At 41.5% G+C, this 20,311-nt stretch overlaps 1 protein-coding gene across 2 annotated transcripts; it reads right to left on the reverse strand.

Annotated features, from left to right (window-relative positions):
• Positions 1-734: 734 nt before the first annotated feature.
• WNT16 (Wnt family member 16) lies at positions 735-14,036 on the reverse strand. Of its 2 annotated transcripts, none has more exons than XM_084785410.1 (5): positions 13,915-14,036; positions 13,591-13,798; positions 13,167-13,414; positions 11,088-11,374; positions 735-4,446 (listed from the first exon to the last, which is right to left on the reverse strand). In XM_084785410.1, exons 2-5 carry the CDS (start codon positions 13,683-13,685, stop codon positions 3,982-3,984), a joined length of 1,095 nt encoding a protein of 364 aa, XP_084641536.1. In that variant the 5' UTR covers positions 13,686-13,798; positions 13,915-14,036; the 3' UTR covers positions 735-3,981. The 2 variants fall into 2 exon arrangements, with proteins under 2 accessions (XP_084641536.1, XP_084641537.1); XM_084785411.1 differs by having other exon boundaries at positions 13,943-14,015.
• Between the last annotated feature and the right edge of the window lie 6,275 nt (positions 14,037-20,311).

Raw genomic sequence — 20,311 nt, forward strand, 5'->3', positions numbered from 1 at the left:
CACTACAACTTATCTTTTTTTAGAAAGGTTTTCTTGGGAACTATTTGTGATTCTTGCAGAAAAAAAAAACTTGAACTTTTCTTTCCTCAAGTCAGCTTAGTACATCACAGTGCTCCAAGTGAGGACCTAACTAACTGGCGGCTTATTTTCCAGTCTTTGAGGACTTAACAGGAGGTAATAGAAAAAATTCCAGCAACTCACGAAGGGCCGGCACTTCTGGCTCCACCTTGTTGAATTTTAAGAGTCACAGGTAAAAGTTCAGTACTGATCCTCACTATAACTGTTTGTATCAGTACTAACGATGCTTCAGAAAAAAGTGTGTTTCAAAATTATGCGCTGTGAATAGCACATGATTCTAAAGCTGCAAGGACATGTAAAGTCATAGCAAGTAAACATATATAATGAGAACAGTGTGTAGTTCCAGAAACTCTAGAACAAGGCGAATACCATCCAAACTGGGACTAGGGAACACTGTGGCTGTAATATTCAAAAGTTTGGAAAGGTTCTGTAGCGTACTGTAACCAGAGAAATGCTTTCCACACTCTTAGTCCAGAGGTTACAGATGATGCTATTGTTTAATACACATTTTATTATTATTAATTATTATTATTATTATTACTATTACTATTTTATGATAGAGTCTCACTATGTAGCCATGGCTAGATTGGAATAGACTTTATAGAGCAGACCAGCCTGGAACTTACAGAGATCTGTGTGACTTCCTCTCCCGAGTGTTGGCATTAAAGGTGTGTGTTAACATACCTGGCTTATTTTTTCTTAATTTCATTTTAAGACGATCCATTCTCTCTTATTAGTTCCAAATCAGGAAGAAAAAAAAATCAAGAAAACTTAAACTCTTAGGTTGAAAAACTAATACATTAGTGGCCCTGTTCACATACACATAATCCATATGATTTGGGCTTGATTCGTCTGGCTGTGAGTTCTATGTGATGCCAGACACTGCACACACACCTCTAGAACTAAGCCATGTAATGCTTTGTTGGCGGCAGGCATTCGACTACCCTTTCCTGGCAAATTAAGGCCCTGGTTTTCCTCTCCTCCCCATCCTCAAACGGCTTAAATTAGTTGGAGCTAAAACCTGCTGCTGGTGCCCAGCGAGGGACCAGATTGGTATTTCACAGATAAGAATATCTGTTGACAACCCTCGACTCCAAATTGTCATTGTGATTGGCTCAACTATGAGCACATTTAACCAGTCCATGCTCACGTCAACTCAGATCTTTGCCAGACCTTCTGGGAAGGAAACTCTCGTCCGGCTTCGAAATAAACAACTAGAAAATGACCTCTGTTTTTCCTTAGAAGGCGAGGTCTGTAGATGTGGTGGCCATGTGACCGAGGCAAGCAGACGGAGCTGCCAGGGGTGCAAGAATTTCAGGCACACAGCCTTCAGGACAATGCAGAACCCAGAAGAGGGTGATGGCGAGAGCTGAGCCTAAGGACGATGTGGGCACTATTGAGAACACTTCCCCCGGGCCAGTTAACAGTTGAAGTTTTCAATCCCTGAGTCAGTGTGCTTTCTTTAATGTGTAAGTCAGTCAACTCTTGGTTTGCTGTTATTTGCAGCATTATGACAGACGGCAAAATCCTCAAGGATGACTTCAGGGCCTGTGCCAAAGATAAGAAGGAAAAGGCCCCAGAGACAACCTGGGAGTGAGACATTCTTCCTTGGCCTCCTAGACAGGACAGCCAAACAGGCATTGGAATTTTCAAGCAATGGCTGAAGGGTCACCCGCTATTAGTGAATCAGAGGCTGACTGACTTTCAGCCAGTTGGTAGAAGAATATGCAGTTTTCTAATTAGTAGAGTTAAAGGCTAATGTTTGCTATCGTCTTAAAAGGGTCGTTATTTTCCCGGCAGATAAAATGAAGTTGCTTTGCAAAAAGAACATGAGGGTGCCCCAACCCCACATCACTCTAGTCAGAGAATAGCAAGGAACGGAAAACAATTGTTTCAGATTAGCATTGTATTTGTTCATTTGCCATGTCCATATTTTTAATTTATCAAATAGTAACTGTTAGACTTTAAGGGTCACAATTAAGTGTTCAGTCCTGATCTTTAACATCAGAATTGAGAAATCTTTTGCTCAGCGTTGGTTAAAAAAATTGATAGGAAATAGATTCAAATATTTGATAAACATTTATCTTATTAATAAGGAAAAGAATATTCTTTTGAATCCATTCTGAACTTAGAAAAACTATTTTCCATATAATTCTAAATTATTTAGCAAAGTATGAAAGCATAAACATTTACATTAAAATACAATCTTAAATACAGGCCTGTGACATTTGACTGGGTACTTTGTGAATATGAACATATATGTGTATAGATCAAAACAAGAGAGGTTGGGGATTTAACTCAATGGTAGAGCACTTGCTTAGCAAACACAAGACCCTGGGTCCTGTCCTTAGATCTGCACCGTGCCCCGCCCCCACAAAAAATAAAAATAAAAATAAAAAGAGAAAAGAAAAAGAAAAAAAGAAAAGAAAAGGAAGAAAATCAGCAGTCAACATTAAAATGGAAAGGCAACATTGCATAAAATATAATAAATATCCAGGGTATCAAATTCAACATTATTCTGGCTTAGATTCCACTTCCCACCTAGACTATTTATGGTGAAATATGTTATAATAAAGCAGAGCTAAGGTTGAAAAAGGAATTCAATTTCTCTGGCTACTGAAATAACACGATCTTCAGTATTTTGTAACATATTTTAATCTGTAGTATAGAAAACTGTCATTTTCAAGACAGTAGGTCTACACAGAGAAACCCTGTCTCAAAAAACCAGAAATAGAATTTTTTTTTTAAAAAAAGAAAACTGTCATTTTTGGCAAGAAATACACACCTAGGTAACTGCCTCAATTAACTTATTTTTCAATGTTTTAAAAAATAATTAGTAGTATGAAAAAGACACAAAGGCTATGTTATTTCTTGACATAACATTATTCTAGTGCTCTCAGACTTTAACAATAAATGTCTTTAAGTCTTAATATATGTTATATAAGTTAAGTACTATATTTACAAAATATAAAACTTTAAAGTAAAATACTATACAAAATACTGTCTTTATACAATTAAGGGTGCTTTAGCTTTTTACTTCCATTTTTTTTCTCAGCACTTTCTAAGGGTCCCACCCCCTAGTATGTCACAAGTGAGTTTTTAATGGTAGGAACTGGTCTACAATAAAAGGACAAATCCGAAGATTAAAAGTGATATAAATTTTGCAGAGTTATTTTTTAACTCTCTAGGCAAATCTTCTTGGCTAAAGACACTTAAGAATCCAAATCATGTTTCACTTTTTATGTTTTGCTTCTTTTTTATTGCTTAACAAGTTTTAAAAGACTTTGAAAGGGATATTGTATCTCTTAACGAGGATACTTCTCAGTGGCCCTTCTTTTGAAGTGTATGAAAGTAGAAAGTAAGCACCTCCTCCTCAGTTAATTTTCAGCATCTTTTGTCTATGCACAAACAGTATAATTGCTTCTATTAAAAATACCAATAAAAATGCAATTCATGTGTACTGCTCCTTACTCCTATAAGAGATGTCTTTAAATAAATGGTCGATGTGCACCCACCATGACTGATTTCTGTAACTGAGACCCCAGTCTAAGATCTTATCTTGAGTCTGAACCAGTTCTCTGACATAAGGGCTCTCCCCCCCCACTTTTTCCTTTTCTTCCTTCTTTGTATCACTTTGGAAACATGTTGAAGTTCCCTATGTGTCAATGTATATTCCCCAAACCATCCAAAGGGGAGTGCCATCCTTTTTAACTTTAGAATCCTAAGCAATCCTCATGATCGCCTTGTGGTTGAATACCTATCAGAAAGAAGAAATTGCGAGTTGGCTCTGGGGTCTGGGAAAACAATTACAGGCAGCAACTTCCACAGCCGTGCACAGTAGGGCGCGCTCTCAAGATTCCAACACCCTTGCCTGCTCCTGAGTCTCAGGCTAGGATGGAGAGATTACTTACAAGTGTGAACATCGGTCATGCTTTCACACCTCCTGCAGCGGACGTAGCAGCACCAGATAAACTTACACTCACACCTCTCCACGTGCCTGACCACGTGGGTGTTGTAGCCTCTGCCGCAGCAGAGGAGGTTGCAGCCATCGGCGCCTCCTGAAGTGCGGTTGCACTCTCTGCCCTGTGTCCCAGGAATGCCCAGTTTCTTGTTCTCCACACAGTAGTTGGGAGACTTATGAACGTATAGCAGGTCGTCCTTGAGAATGGGGGTCTGCCTTTGATCTTTTTCTCTCCTGCGCATTTTCCTCTTGGTTTTGTCTGAAATCTGGATGCTGTTTTCATATTTATCCTTTAAAAAATGCCCAATCTTTTCAAAAGAAGACATAGTTTTCCAGCAGGTTTTCACAGCACAGGAGCCGGAAACTCCATGGCAGCGGCAGTCCACAGACATTAACTTGGCGACAGCCTAAAACCAACAATGATTGTGTTCAAATGTCATTGGTGCAATGTTTCACTCAACAGCAGAAACAGTTAAACTAGCCACTCAAGTTTCTTGTGCTTTCTCTACAAAAATGATGGTTTGAACATAAACCATCCTTAAGCTTGTTTAGAGCTCAGAAATTTTGTCATTTACTTCTGTCTAAATGTTCTGGGTTCTATATAGAAAATCTTGCCTCACTTCCTTTAAAACAGTAAGGGGTAGGGTGGGACAGCGAGGTGTTCACTGAATGCTGCCTAGCCTGCAGGTCTAAGCTGGATTCCTGGGAAACCACACGGTAGTAGGAGGAAAAACCAATCCCGGGAAGGTGTATTTTGACTTCCCCATGTGCACCACGGCATGTTCATACCATGCAGCAAATAGCTATATAAAATGTGTAAAATAAATTAGTGTCAGGCCACCTACTTTTACTACTCACCAAAGACAGCTGGAAATCTTATGGGGAAAGTACTCTTATGTCTAGTACCTCACTCCTGTGGGGGTGAGAAAGGATGCTTGTGCTTGCCTGCGTGTTTCTGATGCCATTTAAAGTCTTGCCATTCTAGGATGGCCCATGGACCACCAGCTCCGGCATCCCTTGTAAGAGATGTAGACAAGCCTGGTCATAAGCCAGACATATAGAATGAAAGGCTACATTTTTTCAACCAAATTACTTTCACAGTGCACACAGGGAAACGGCGACAGAACTTTCCAAGTACCAATTCCCAAACCCTTGAAATCTGATGGAATGGGGTGAGCTCCTTAACCAATAGAGCGGTACCTGTGGCTATTGAGCCGTCCTGGGTTTGGTCACTATGGAATCCTCACCAGGGCATAAAGGGGGACTGAGAGTGTGCCGTGCGCTGGCCACGGGCCACACGAGCAACCTTGCCCCACGTTAGGTTTTCTAAGGCAGAAGGAGCTAGGGCGTGGTGGCTGATGACGAGTTCTTCTGCTATTCTGGAAAGCCAATTGAAAACACAGCTTCTATTCTTGATGGATAAACAGGACTATATCTTAACACAGAATAAAAATAGAATAATGTGCCCGGGGTCACACGCTCTTGGGAAGCTGAGGCAGAAAGGCTGTGAATTTGAGGCTAGCCTGGGGAATGTAGTGAGAGCTCAGGCCTACCTAGGCTGCAGAGTGGGACCTTGTCTGAAGACCAGGGAAAGAGGATCATGTTTATATAATTTAAAATTCATTTCTAAGTGCGGAAACTCAGTTTATTGAGCCTGGGGCACAAAATACGGTTATGAACATTTCTAATAGCCCGTTGCTTGATGTGTGTTAAGGTCTAAATGCTCCTGTCTTTGATGATGTCAGAGTAAGAAGTAAGATGAATTTTCCAATGAGCCTAATTAACAAATAAGAGAGTTCTAAAGTTTTAGGGCTCTAACCTCTTACATATCAACATTGCTTCCTGCAGTCCCCAGACGATGGCAGAGCACATTAATAAATCGTCGGGACGAGTTGTAGAGTTGACATTCTGTCAACATGCTGGGCAAAATGAAAAATGAACCCATGCAACTCAATGACTTAAAAAACTATGCATATAACCTCCCAATAGAAGTCTGAATTCCACTTAAGGTGCTTATCAAAACTACAAAGTGACCAAGACTCCATTAGTACTGAGATGTCTGCAAGACAGCATTTTCTAACATTTTCTGAACAGTCCAACCATACAGAATATTTCAAACAAGTGATATTGCATTGCAGTCTTAAATGAGAACATATGATATTGATTTGTACAATGTATAATGCTTCCCAGTAGCACTTAAAACAATCAGAAAAATAATATTCAAACCATGTCCTTCCTAGAACATAGGACATAGTAACTTTTATTCATAAAAATTCAAAGCTAATAAATGCATCTGCTACTTAATATATATAGCAAAACACCCCATGGTGATAAAAAAGTAACTTACTGCATAAAGTATGTCACACAGATAATCTGACTTATGGCATTTGGTATTCACAAAATACTTGCTTTTTTAAGAGGTCTGTATGCAGATAAATGTTTAAAAGTAATGCAATCAGGCACTTTGTTCATATTTTAAGTGATAAGGAATATGAGAAAAATTAAAAAAGCTCCACCGATGTAGGTAGTAAAACAAATTGTCCGAGAAGCCCCAGGCCTGAGAGTGAGTTTATGTTTAAACCGGATCAGCGTTCCAGATAGTCATCACCTGGTGATTTAAAGCTGCTTTCCCTTCAGATCACGACTGGGAGCCCAACCTCCTTTTATTAACCAGTTCAGACATGGTGTTGTTGGTTTGCAAAGTATGGGAGACGGAGTAGATGGCTCATCAAATGACTTTTGAACTGCTCGCCCACACAAGCAGCTTTAACACATCTTGGGAGGCTAATCTGCCTGGGAAGAGGTAACAAAAATCACCTTCATTAGGAGAAGCTGCCGCTGGCAGGCAGGTCAGTGGTCCTGGGAGGCTTTGAGCCAGCAGGCTTCTCTTCATGAGTCCACCCGAACTACTTCATAGTTTGGACGAATGAAAAGAGACTTGCATATTCAATTTTGTCATCTATTAGGCTTAGCTTAGGATTTTGCTGGATTTTCCTACTCTAGAAAACAACGCTTTTTAAATACCAGGTGTTCATAATTTTCTGCTACTATGTTTGAAAAAGTTTAGTTCTATGAACTTGTGATCAAAATTGACCCTAACACAAGTAGAAGAAATAGTATTATCATAGGTATGACCATATTAGTTTTCTACCCTAGAATTTACATATATAAATGAACTTAAAGGAGAAGAACCCCAAGAATTTCACATAGGAACTGGGTCCCTATAATATCCCAAAGCTAGAACTCAGAATTAAGGTAAAGCAATATAGTCAATGCTTGGAGAAGCCTGTGAAACAGGGAATTTCCGAGTAGAAACTCACATGGTTTAGCTTTGCCGGCATTAGTGTTTCTTGGAGCACATTTTTATAAATTATGTACTTGATCTGGTTTTCTAGCAAGAAATTCTTTTCATTTAATATGCAGTTAATGAACAGGTACTTAGTTGTGATTCCAATTTTATAGAAAAATAAACAGTGTGGTTAAGACACTTGTCGTACGTAAATTGATGATATATGATATAAGGTTTTTATAACTCGGCAAGATAATGTTAGAAAAACAGAAAAACGAAAGTGGAAAATAGAAGGATATTTAAGGATATTGCAGAGCCTCTGTAAAATGTGTATCCTGTATCTTTTCTGCTGCGGTTCTTAATTAATGTGAAAAAGCTCATGTGAGCTGCAGTGGTTGCTCTGATGTTTTCTGGTAACGGGAAAAGAGAATAGCAACCGAGTGGATTGTGTGTGGTTATGGGAAAATTCCTTTCTCTCCCCTAGTTGAGTTGTTAAGGTTTATAACGATGCTAACAAAGGAATGTTTTGTTAACTATTGCAAACAGATGTGCGCATTTTGGTGGAGTAGTGTAAAACTATAGGAGAGCAATTAGGAAAGTGGCATTCAATTTACGGGGTTCCTCGTGGAAGTTTTGGGTTGGTTAAGTCTCTAATGAAGTGAAATAGGACAGATGTATCGCTGCAACTAAGCGCAAAGGCAGACACCAACGAGGAGATGGTCCCAGGACTAACTGCTTCCCAGTTCTGAGTTGAAGGTAATGCTGTGGATGGAGACTGTTTTCCACATGCTTCTCTACCCAACCTTAACTAGGAATGGCCAGAAACTGGTGTGGAGCATTCTGTAAGCAACATTTCATTGTGTCAGCCATCAGAGGATCTGTTTAATTTGAGAACTCTGCGAGTTAAGATCGGATGGGTGTGCTAAGGATTCCTAGTCCTCTGACCCACTTTCTATCCCTTTCTATCCCAAAATACATTTGACCCTGCTGAAAAGCAAGGCACAGTTGTGTTGCTCGACTGCTTATAAATATTCTTGAAGCAGGTCAATGAAAATTTGGGGGTCTGTCCTTCCCGCTTTGTTGAGTTACTCATAATAAAGCAAATTATGGGGTAGGAAAACTTAAAAGTTTATGAGGTAGACATGGTAAGAATGGAAATATTTTAAGCACACCAAAAGAAATACCCATAAATATTCCAAGTCACATTATTCCCAGAAGTTCTGCCCCTGGAAGACATCACATCATCCTCACAGCCAATCACCGCCCAGCAACATTATTCTTGGAGTCATAACTTTAGGAATGGTGTCAGAAACCAATTGGGAATCAGAGTATTTAAGGTCAGCGGTTAGGAAATCATCCTGCTCACAGCACTACTCAGCGCCAGTACCCACACTTCTCTGAACGCTTTCCTACGTGTTGAGTTTGGGATTTTGAGACTAGAAAAACCAACCCAGTTGAATACAGACCTTAAACTTTACTCAGACAAATATGCCTGACAGATCAAAATCATAATAGCCAATATTAAAAATTGAGTCAATTTCTCATCCATGTTAGAGAAATCTGTTTTTTGTTTATTTAGACTTTTTTTTTTAAAGCTGCCAGTGGAAAGAAAAATACAAAAATATTTTGAATTATAATACCTCCTGAGAAAAGACCAACATAAACATTCATGTATTACTCTTAAAATAACCAGGTAAATGTTTTGTGAAATTTTAGGATTCCATCTAGAACAGCATGAGGAAAAAAAAGGTTCAGTAAGGAAAAGTGAAGTTTGCACAAAATGTGTGCCTCTGAGTGTGATGAATTGTTCTTTGCCAATACAGAAAACCAGCAAAAATCTGTGTAATACAAGAAATTGAAAATTTCCCCCTAGCCAATAATGTATTGTATTAAAGTTGATCTTGAGCAAAACAAAAATGTGAGTAACAATTTAAGACCAATATTAACAACAATGATAGAGTCAAATGTGGCTTCCTAATTTGCAATTCTTAACACACAAGATGAAATAAAACTGCTTGTTATTAGTAAAACTAATTTTATTTAATTCAAAGGCTTTAGGGTCTTCCATAGGTTCAGACGCAACTTTATTTATTTGTTAATCAGAAGATGAGCTTCTTAGTTTTGCTTTTTTTCGGTTAAATGTTTAAATCACTATCAAACTGTTTAAAGAACAACTAATAATAACATTTATGTAATCATTTGCTTAACCTTTAAACATAGTAATTTGATGTACCCTACTGTTTTTCTTGAACATAATGTTAGAGCTTAGAAGAAAATAAATTAATTGCATTTAACTTCTTTCATATTAATATGTTAGAAGTAATAAATATTCCTTTACTTAAATTCAATCAACATCTCATTCTTATTTCCACGGGGAAAAGGGCATATGTCTAAGAGCAGTGCTCAACAAGGACAATTGTTAGCTACATAAAATATCCTTTCTGAAGCTCTTAAATGAACTATGGAAAACTTGGAAAACTTATTTATTGATTTCCTCATTTTCTATTTTGCCTTTTTGAATTGCATAGTCAAATGAAACGGAAACTGTAAATATAATAAACATTAGGACTTACGGAATACTCTAGAATTTTGTATTTTAAATGAAGGCAGCTAAATAAAGAAAACTGGCTGGAACTCCCAAGTATTGTGAATGAGCCCCATTATTCACTTACCAAAAATCTAAAAAACAAATGCAACATATACTTTAACTATTCCTAAGAGATGCTGCAATTTGTCTGAATTCACTTCAGGAGGATGTGGCAGATTGCAGTAACTACATTTGGGACCTTGACAGGTAATTAGAAATTCAAAATAATGTACAATAAATGCCGATATGTCTGTCTTGAAAAGTTTATTGTGACATAGAAAATATGTATTCATAAAAATGTTACAGTCTTTTAGGAAAGTTACAGTGAATTGCCAAACAATTCAACAGTGTTGTAGACCAAGCTTTCTTGTATGAATAGGCAGTAATGTAAATATATAAAAGCTAAGTAAGCTACACACATACTTCTTTTTAAGAAAACACTTACTAAAACCAGAATTTATAAAGGAGCTCACTAGGTGCTAGGTCCTGACTTTCAACTGTCTCAACCTATCATCAATATAGCTATATTTTAAAAGTGCCTTTCTTTGCATTTAATATAGTCATAGCTTTATATTTAATATTCTTTTATGAGCTTTAATCAAACCTAAATTACTTTATACAATTAACAATTTTCCATAAAAAGTTTGCTTTACAAAAAAAGTAGTAGTTGTATATTTCCTAAGAAAACTTACTGGAGAAAATAAGATAAACCTGACTGCATAGTAACATGTTTTAGAATTGTTGCCTACTAAACAGCAGATTTAAAACAATAATCACAATTCAAGTGGAAGGGATGGGGATAACACTGGATTCAGCCCAATAAGTGATGGACAGACACTATAAATCCCATTCTGGAAATGCCAGAAAGCAGGTTAGTGAGTAACTAATGAGACAACAGGAACTTGCATATCTTATAATTAATAACGTTCCAATATACAAAGTGCACCAATGTCCAATACACTCTGTTGTAGAACTTAACTCATATCAGTGGTATCTGCCTAAACTAAACCAACATAATCAAATATGCGCTCATGAAGGGATATATGCCTATTTATTTCTTACACTGCTAGTGTTTGGCTTTTAAATTGTTGGTATAGATTCACCCAGAAGCATTAACGCCAGCATTATTTACCCAACGATACTAAAGTCTTAGCCAATTCTGCAGTGCGTACCTGCCGTCCAGCTTCGTTGTTGTGTAGATTCATGGCCAGCAGCACTTTGCTCTCTTTTGCTGTGGTGTTTCTGATGGGGAAATCTAGAAACTTTCTGCTGAACCACATGCCGTATTGTACATCATCAGAACATCCTCCCCAGTGCCAGCCTTCACTGGCTGAGCCACCGTTCTGCAAGGTGGTGTCACAGGAACATTCTGTCATGTTTCCTGCGCTGCACGACCTGGTGACAGAGTGCACCAGGCCTGCAGCCATGATGGCATAGATGAATGCTGTCTCTTTGGTGCCTAGGAAGAAAACATTGAGAAATTACAAAGTCATCATTTTCTGTTGAAATTCTGCCCTAAGTCTCTTCCTTATTGTCATTATGAGGCTATCAGTTTCTCAGGTGTTCACAATGGATGCTGTAATTTATGAATTTTTTTGGAAAGGAAGCCTACTATTCTAAACCTTAAAAGAAAAAGCAGTATTATTTTTCAAGATTTGATGCCACATTTCAAATTGTCACCCACTTTGTTCATATATTATAATTCACGCTTGCTCTTAAATTTGTAACCCTCACCTGCCTTAGTGCTTCATGGATAGGAGGAGCTCATTAGTACCCGTCTTTTGAATGGACAGCATAAATGGCAACTTAAAAGGAAACAGTTTCCTTAACTTTTACAAAGTGTGCTGCATTCTTTGTAACGAGTGGAAAATTTTGGTGAGGTTCTTCTTTGAATAGATAATATGTGTCAGAATGCAAACTAAAATTAGCAAAACCCAAGACAACTGATAGAAAAATATTCTTTTTCTTTCACATCAAAAATAAGATTTTAAAAGGGGAGAATATAATGAATAACAATCACTGACATTACGTGGTTAGCATTTTACAAAGTACAGCTGGCCTTATAGTCATAAAACTAATGAAAACAAGATAATTGAAAACTTGCAAAAAATTTTGAGTTGTTGTGGAAAAGTACACTATTTTGAAACAGTTGCATTTTACACTCCTTCAGTAGAGTTAGAGTTAAAAATCTTTGAAATCCAGATTCCATAAAGACATTTATGAAATAGACTAGAAAGGACTCAGCAGGCAACTCTTTTTCTTTCCAGATGTTTAGATTGGAATAGAAACAGCTTCACACCCGTTGTCCAATAAACCTTTTCGGCAGCGAATGCTTCTGCATCTTAGCAACTGTTTAGGACACATCATTCTTCTCTTGCTTTTCTTTCTTACTCCTCCAGGATCTTACTAACCTCCCCCTCTTCCGCCCCCAATCCCTAGACCAGGGATCTTTCAGCAGCACTTGCCAGCCAAAACTCAGAACTGGGTACTTATCACTCTGGGGAGGCACGTGGAGAAACTGAGTGGGGAAGGGTCAAAGGTGCAGAAACGAACTTTAAAAAAACGACAGCGCATCTTTAATGCCTCCGGCCTAAAACTCTCTGACTCGGCTGAAATTCCAGGAAGCATCCTAGCTCTGAGCACCATTATCCTTGCTAAGTCACCACGCACGTGGAAGAACTTTTTCCACACCCTGTACCGCGGAAAGCGAGCCTAGTCAAGGAAATATGGAAAGAATAGAAACCGGGGGACGCAAAAGAAGTCACTTTCAAGTGACAGTCCTTTAAAAAACAAAAACAATAAAACCCACCATTGTGCACTAAACCTGGCGTTCCCAGGAGTCAATAAAACGTGAGGCTGTGCTTCAATTAGCCACTTGTCCACAGTGCTGTGCGCTACAGAGCTGCTTAAATCAAAGCAGATGCGGCAGCAACATTCCCGGCCGTAGACCTAATGTTTGTCCAACTGGTCACCCACCGAGCTGGCGGCACGAGGTCCTACGGGTCGACAGGGTGGGGACTCAGTTTTCCTGCAACTTTGGCAGGGAACATGAGAAGGAAGGAGAACTGCAGCCCTTCTAAACGTCCCTCTCTAGGGCCACACCTGCACGCGGGGGTCTGGCCCGTGCCGCCCCAGTTTCCCTGCACCAAAAGTTCTATTTAAAGATTTGGCGAGCACCAAATGGTGCAGGCACTGGCAGAAAAGTGGTCGCCTTGTATGTCCCGCCATCCCCAGGGGTCTTGGTGACTCACCGCTACTCAGCTCATAGCCAAAGAGCGGGCCGGTGGCGAGCGGAGCAGTTGTGGCGGTGGCGACCACACAGTTCCACCTCTCGTGTCGGAATTGGCTCCTGCACTCCTGAATGCCCAGCCGGGCGCCCTCGCGGATGCTAGGCAGCAGGTACGGTTTCCTCTTGCACAGCTCCTTCTGGCGGCTGTTCAGTGGCAAGCCGGTGCAGCCCAGCTTCTCGGGTACCCCGAAGGAGGCGATGCCCAACCACCTGTAAGACGCGGCGCCCCTGCGGTAAGTCGCTCCCCTGCCCTCCCCTCCCCTCCGCTACTTCAGACGCATTAGCGTCCTAGGCTCCCCGGCCCTCCTCCCGGGGCCTCCATTTGAAAGGCACGCGTCATCCCTTTGACCACCTACCCTAAAAGCCTCCGCAGCTCCCATACTCACATCCAGTTGCCCTCGGTTCCGCAAGGGAGCAGCGAGAGCACCGCTGCCCACAGTGCGCACAAGCTGGGCAGGGCCAGAAGCGCTGCTCTGTCCATGGCCCACGCATGGAGTCCCCCAATCCCTGCACTCCGCTCCTGTCCCCTCTCCAGAGGCCCGCAGGACCCGTGGTCAGTTTCCTAGCACCCAGTTGTTCCTTGCTCTCTTTCTCCTGGAAGGTAACATTAAAAAGGGCAGCAAGGGTCAGAGACTATCAGCAGTCCCCCAGGCCCCAGCAAGATGAGGTGGAGAAAGTAGCCCAAAGTCCTCTCGTGCAGAGGTGCGTACGTGCTGGAGATGAAGGAGCGCCCCTCACATTCCAAGGTGAGAAACTTCTGCTGATGTCTCTGTGTCTCCATCGCCCCAGGCTTCTCCTCGCATCTCCTCCCCCACGCCCCCGACTGCGCCTGGCGCCTGATTGGCCCAGCTGCAGTCCGTATCTCACCATCTGGAAACTTAAGTGCCTCATTGGCTAACAGTGTGCTCGGTGGGGGGCGCTCCTGCCTTGAGCCTCCGTAAGTGTCTGACTAGACCTGGGAGTGTCACGACCTTTCCTCCTGTCACGATGTCCTTACAGGAGGTCACTGCAAGACTGAATCAAGGAAGTGATGGGTACTTCTTAGCATCCTTGAGTGAAAATGGGGCTTTCCCCACTCACATCGGAGTAAAAAGGATAAAGGCGCATGGGGGTGGGGAAAAGGGTGGGGGTGGTTTGAGTGGGTGGGGAATGACTCCGCTCTTCTTTCCAGTATTTCTCTATGGAGAATTAACTTTTCAAAGTCAGAGTTGTTACCAGGAAAAGCTGACCTTTCAACCCCAGCTTGAGGTTCCCCTTGGCTGCCGAGAGGATAGTTGAGAAGCTGTCAGGGATGTCCTCATCATTTGGATGCGCATTTGTTTTCAGCATAACATCAAATCTACTGTATTTTAATTGAGTTCCGTGATGGCTTTTCCCATGTGCTTTCTTTCTGTAGCTTTTGAGAGCACAGACTATTCTAAGAAGAAAATGTGAGGCAGATAAATGAATGAGAGCTGACTAGAGACTTCCAAACAGATGAGGGTTGTTCCTATGCCTCTCGTCTGACCCATACCAACCTCCCAGGGGCACCTTACACAGAACTACCGATTAACAACAACAGCAACAATGACAACAACAGATACTGCATCCACACCAACTTCATGCCCAGACCTTTGGAAGTTTGTAGAAATAAGACCCCTTACCACAAGGGTAAAAAACTAGCCAGGCAGCCAAATCTGCAAATAAGTTCTGATTATCAGTAATAGAGATTATAGGCAAACGGTATTGGCAGCTTATGCTTTGGTCAAATGTACTTTAGAGGCAGGAAGTTTCGGAAGCTGGTGGTTCTGGAAGGTTAGTTAGTCAGAGATTTGCCTCCAAAAACTCTTTGAAGGCACCTGGAATATGCTTTGCTATGGTATCACAGAGCCCCCACTGTATCTATACACACACACACACACACACACACACACACACACACACACACACACACAGTGTTTTTATCACCTGTTCCCAGCAGAACATCAGGAAAGTTACCAAGCTCTCCAGGTGCTCTCAACTCAGCAGCTGCCCCACATAGCCTCATCACGGGAAGCCTTTGACAGCATTTTCTGCTTGTGACCCTCAGCACCACCCAAGGTCAATCAGAGTTCACCCAAACTCCCACCCTGTTCCCTTCACTCCTTTATCCAGCAAATCCTTAATGCACAGACACTACTGTACCATGTCCTAAAACCACAGTGTAATTTTTAGAAAGCCAAGTTGATCATAGGGTATGGCTACTGATCTAGAACTATTTTGGCTAATGGTTAGCAGCCTCTCTGAAAATCAGAGCTTTTCTCCAGACTCGCTTTACCCTCTAAGCCTCTCCAAGAAGGTAGCACGGTAGATCCATTGCTGTACCACTGCCATGGTTCCTAGAGTGCCAGATCTCCTTTCAAAGTACAATGTATTGAGTGGATTAATGTGATGAGGAACATCCCGCACAGACGCCTAAGTGTCCTAAACACTGAAAATAGAGACGTGTTTCTTCCTTGTGAGGGAAACAGGAAGGACGTTTGGGTTTGGGTTTGGAAGGAGGGCCTGGGAAACGTCGATCCTTTAAGCTGATTTTTAAAGGCCAACTGTGTTTTATTTTTTGTTTTGTTTTGTTTTGTTTTTCACTCACAAATTCATATTGAGATCACTTTGGGTATTAGAATGTGAGACTAGCATTGAGTCGGTGCTTGTAGGGCTCATAATTTACTTGACAAAACAGACAAGGACACCAGCAATGACGGTACGATACAGTGAGTGTGGGGAGTTTAGTCTGTTGTGAATTTACATAGAGGATAATCCGGAGTCACCCGGATGGATCTGTTTGCGGAGTGCTGCCTTCATTTTTCCTGGGGATGCAGCACAGCGCAGCTACTCTGTTAAAGCCTTGGTAGGAACATCAAATCATGCTGTTCTGGGAGTCAGAGCACTAGCTCGCTCACACTTGTTCGGGTCCATATATACAGTTCTATAGTGTCTGTTTCATGTGGTCCAGGGCCTTTGGGGAGGCATGTGAGTCCATGTAGATGTCCCCATTATAACAATAACAATGTAGATGTCCCCATTAGGCCATCCAGCTGAAGGAGTAGACTTGACATTTAGTGAGCAGATAGGTGAGTTCCAGGCACACTGTGAACTTGCGGGTTCCGAGAGCCTGCTGTCTGCCCTCAGAGTCTTGTTACTCTGCATCTGTCTTCTTTTCATTTTTATTACTGACCCCCTCACCCACCCCACCTCCCCGCCCCTGGCTCCCTGGCTTGCCAGAGACAGACCTTGGGCTGTCAGAGAATGGCAACTTACAGGGATCCGCTCTCTCACTTCGCCCTGTGAGCCACAGGGATTAAACTCGGGTTATCAGGTTTAGCAGCTAGTGCCTTCTCCTGCTGGTGCCATCTCTCAGGCCTCGTCTCTGTTTATTTCTATCTTTCTTAACTCTTCCCTCAATGCTTATGAAATTCTACTCTCCAGACATGATTTATACTAGTTTTGTGGACGAGGCAGTACGTTTGGGAAGATAAGGACGTTTGTTGGCGATCTCTCTGCTAGTGGCGTGGAGTCAGTGGCCGTTTTTACTTTAGGCAGCCCCACCCCACCCACTTACTCCACGTGCTGCTGCCCAACCTCATTCAAAGCTACCATTTGCTTTTTTTTCCTGACAGAATTTCAGATTTGTAAGTATTAGGGCCAAATTTTATTTTATTTTATTTTATTTTATTTTATTTTTCATCGTGTCCTTGGTTTCTGAACATGAAGCACACAGCTATTGCTTGTTTTCAGGAATAAACAAAACCCGTAATTGGAAGGTTTCCCAAGGGGCTCTCTGGGAAGTGGGTGTCTCTGAGGCAAGTTTGCAAGGACAGGCTTCCATTTCCCTACCTTTGCTGTACTGGCCACGAGTGGGACACTGGGAAGAACAGCGGAAGCAACACTAGACTGGGTGGCCAGTTGGCAGAGGTGGTAATCTGGGGAACACGTCTGAACCCTGAGTTTTCTCGTGGGTACAATGATCAGAAGCTGTGTGTCTGTCAGATCTGAGTCTCATACCACAGCTCTCCCACCAAGAGAAGGGAAGCTGCTTGCTCGAGAGGATTGTCTCCCTCAGGTGTGGTCGGGGCACAGGCATCTTTACGTCTTCACCATCATGTTTGCTTTTGAATGTCAATGACATGCATTATTTAGGTCATGGAATCTTTTTTTTTAAATGGCTGAATTGTGATTCATCAAAATCTAGTCAGATAAACTAAATTTTATTGTCAGAATAAAAGATATTATAGGTACTTTATCTTGGAAGGTGAAATTGAAGAACTCATGTATGATCTAATTTAGTTCTATTAAAATTAAGATGGCTCATCTACACTCTTGCAAATGGATGTAATGTTCTCTGTTAGGGCTAGAGGCATAATAGAAAAGATAGGTTAAAATCTACCATACACACATCTACAGATTTTTGAGTACTTTTTTCCTTAGCAGAATGTTATTTAATGTTTTTAATTCTATAGTGTGGAGGGGGAGATGAAATCTTACCTGACTAGTGGGCCTGATGCTCACTATGCTGTGACCTTCATGAAGGCAGTGCCACCTCTGTAAGTGGTCATTGGCTGAAGCGGGGTTGTCTGGGGCCTAAACTGAGGTTCTTCCCTATGCTGAGTAAGCACTCTGTCACGGAGCCGTACCAGCAGTTCCCAGATATTTTAAGATCCATGCCATTACATGTTCAAGAAGTGAGAATTACTATATTTTTTGTTTGGTTGTTTGTTTTCAGTTTTTGTTTTTCAAGGCAAGATTTCTCCATATAGCCCCAGCTGTCCTGGATCACTTTGTAGACCAGACTGGCCTTGAACTCAGAGATGCTCTCCCTGCCTCCTGAGTGCTAGGATTAAAGGCATGTGCCGCCACCGTGCCCTGCAAGAAGCGAGAACCAAGATTGGGCTGTCTCATAACCTGAGCTGACTGCCCTCACTTTGATCAGTGCTATTAGTATGACTTCAAAATTTTCACAGGCAACTGAACTATCTGTAATTTCTCGATTCCATTGGAATGACATGGTCCTGATCTTGTTTGCTTAGCAGGGAGGAGTTGTTTGAGCTGCCGCTCTGAGAGGGAGGTTTAGGAGGGAAGAAGCAGATTTTAAGTGATTTTACTCAACGAATCGATATTCTTCTCTCCTCTTTCCCTCTTCCCCTCCCCCACTCTCTCTCTCATCCCTGTCTGGAATAGTAACGGAACCCGAAGAATATCTAGTTGCCAACAAATCCCAACTCCCATCTGAGACACATGTAGATTGTCAGATGTAGAACCCAGTGGAGCCTGTTGCTTCTGGTAGTTTTCTCCCAGTCCCTGGGAACTCAGTAAAAAAGTCTGCTTGCATAGATATGCCTTGGACTCTGCCTCTGGCAGCCCATCAGAGGACAAGACTTCTAAGGGCCCTGTTGTAAGAATCTCTGCTGCAGATCACAGAGACTTATGCACTGGAAACTGATACCAAGAGCACCACAGATGGTCTTAACTCCCACGATAGAACAGAAGACCAGAGGTGACTTTTCACATAACCGGGTCTCCATTCATTCTATTTTAAAATTCACCTGGATTCTGCAAGTGTGGAGCAGAGCGCAGGCTGTGGCCACTGCCTTGCCGGGAGGGGGTGGAGTACTGTCCCCAGCTGTCCTGCCTGGGAAAGCTTGTAGGAACGGTAGACCCAGGCAAAGAGGAGACACCGGTGGTCACTTCAGGAGAAAGAGCAGGCTCTCAAAAGGGATGGGCTCTTTCACCTTAGATCTCCACAACTATAAAAGTCAGGTATTTATTGACTTGTCCTGTCATTCAAGGTTGAAGAAGCCTCACATGCTAAAAGGGTTCATCTCATGATTGACATCTCCCACTATTTTCCTTAAAACACAATGGGTTTTTGTTGTTGTTGTTGTTGTTGTTTTCTTGTGTATTTGTGAGTGTGAATGTATGTGTTTAAGAATGCTGTACGGTATGTGCTCCTGGGGGCAAGTACATGTAGCACACACATGAGTGAGGAAGCCAGAGGAGGACATCAGGTGTGCTGCCCTCTCACTCGACTTGGAGCTGGGCTGGCAGCCAACAGGCTCCATAGATCATCCCATTGGATCGCGGTTTGGGAGCAGCAAGCACTCCCATCCACTGAGCCATCTCTTCAGCTCTCAAATTAAAATTGTTATAATATTCACCTTGAAATCTGCCCCAAACGTGGCTTTTTTCTTGCAGTATTTGTAGGTGGTATGGGACCATTTTAGCTTGGGGGTGGGGAGGGAACAGCACCCAACACAAACAAGAAGAGTCACTGCTACCTACAGTCCCAGGAGGGAAGGACACACAAACCTGAATATACACGTAGACTGTGCATTCGTTAAGTATCTCTCTAAATACTAGTTCTTGAATTTTCCAAAATAAAGCAACTTTACCAATGAATTCAGCATCACTGGCCCTATACATTATCAAAAATTAGTTTATTTTTTGTAAATATGGTATTTACATTTTTTAAAAGTTTTATTATTTATGGAAAAGCCATGGGCACCTACAAAGGGAAAAAAATAAAACAAAATAACAAATTGTTTTTCCTAGAGGGTTTTATTGAAGTAAAAGGATCAAATTTGTTTGAGAAAGTTCATTTAATCTTGACAATGCTTGTCTTAGCCCAACTGAGGGTCTGTGTAATTACACTTAATGTTGTGTGCCATAAATGTCATGCAGCTGACAAATGCCAGTCAAGGACCAGCTAACACTAATGCCACATCCATATGCAAGGCTGCTCCTCAGGGTTTCACATCCCAGACTATCCTTATGTGGTGACGGAAACAAGTAAATACAGGGTTTGTTGAATCTGGACAATAAACTAATGACATTTGGTATTTATCCAGACCACAGCCTTTATGTGAGGAAAATCACACAAAACCTGGTCCCGATGTTTTCATTTTCTTGACTGAAATATTTCTTATTTTTAATCTTTTCCTTTGTCAGTTTACATCCCTCTGCTCTGACCTCTAGCACCATTCGTTCAGAATTTTATCTATAGCCGTCATTTGTGATTAAGTTAGCTCTATTCCTTATTCTCTGCAGGCATCCTGTATTAATTTTTTCTTTTTCGTAAATGGGGGCTTCCACATT

The sequence above is a fragment of the Acomys minous genome (genome assembly GCF_964271855.1).
Source record: "Acomys minous genome assembly, chromosome: 6".
Lineage (NCBI taxonomy): Eukaryota > Metazoa > Chordata > Mammalia > Rodentia > Muridae > Acomys > Acomys minous.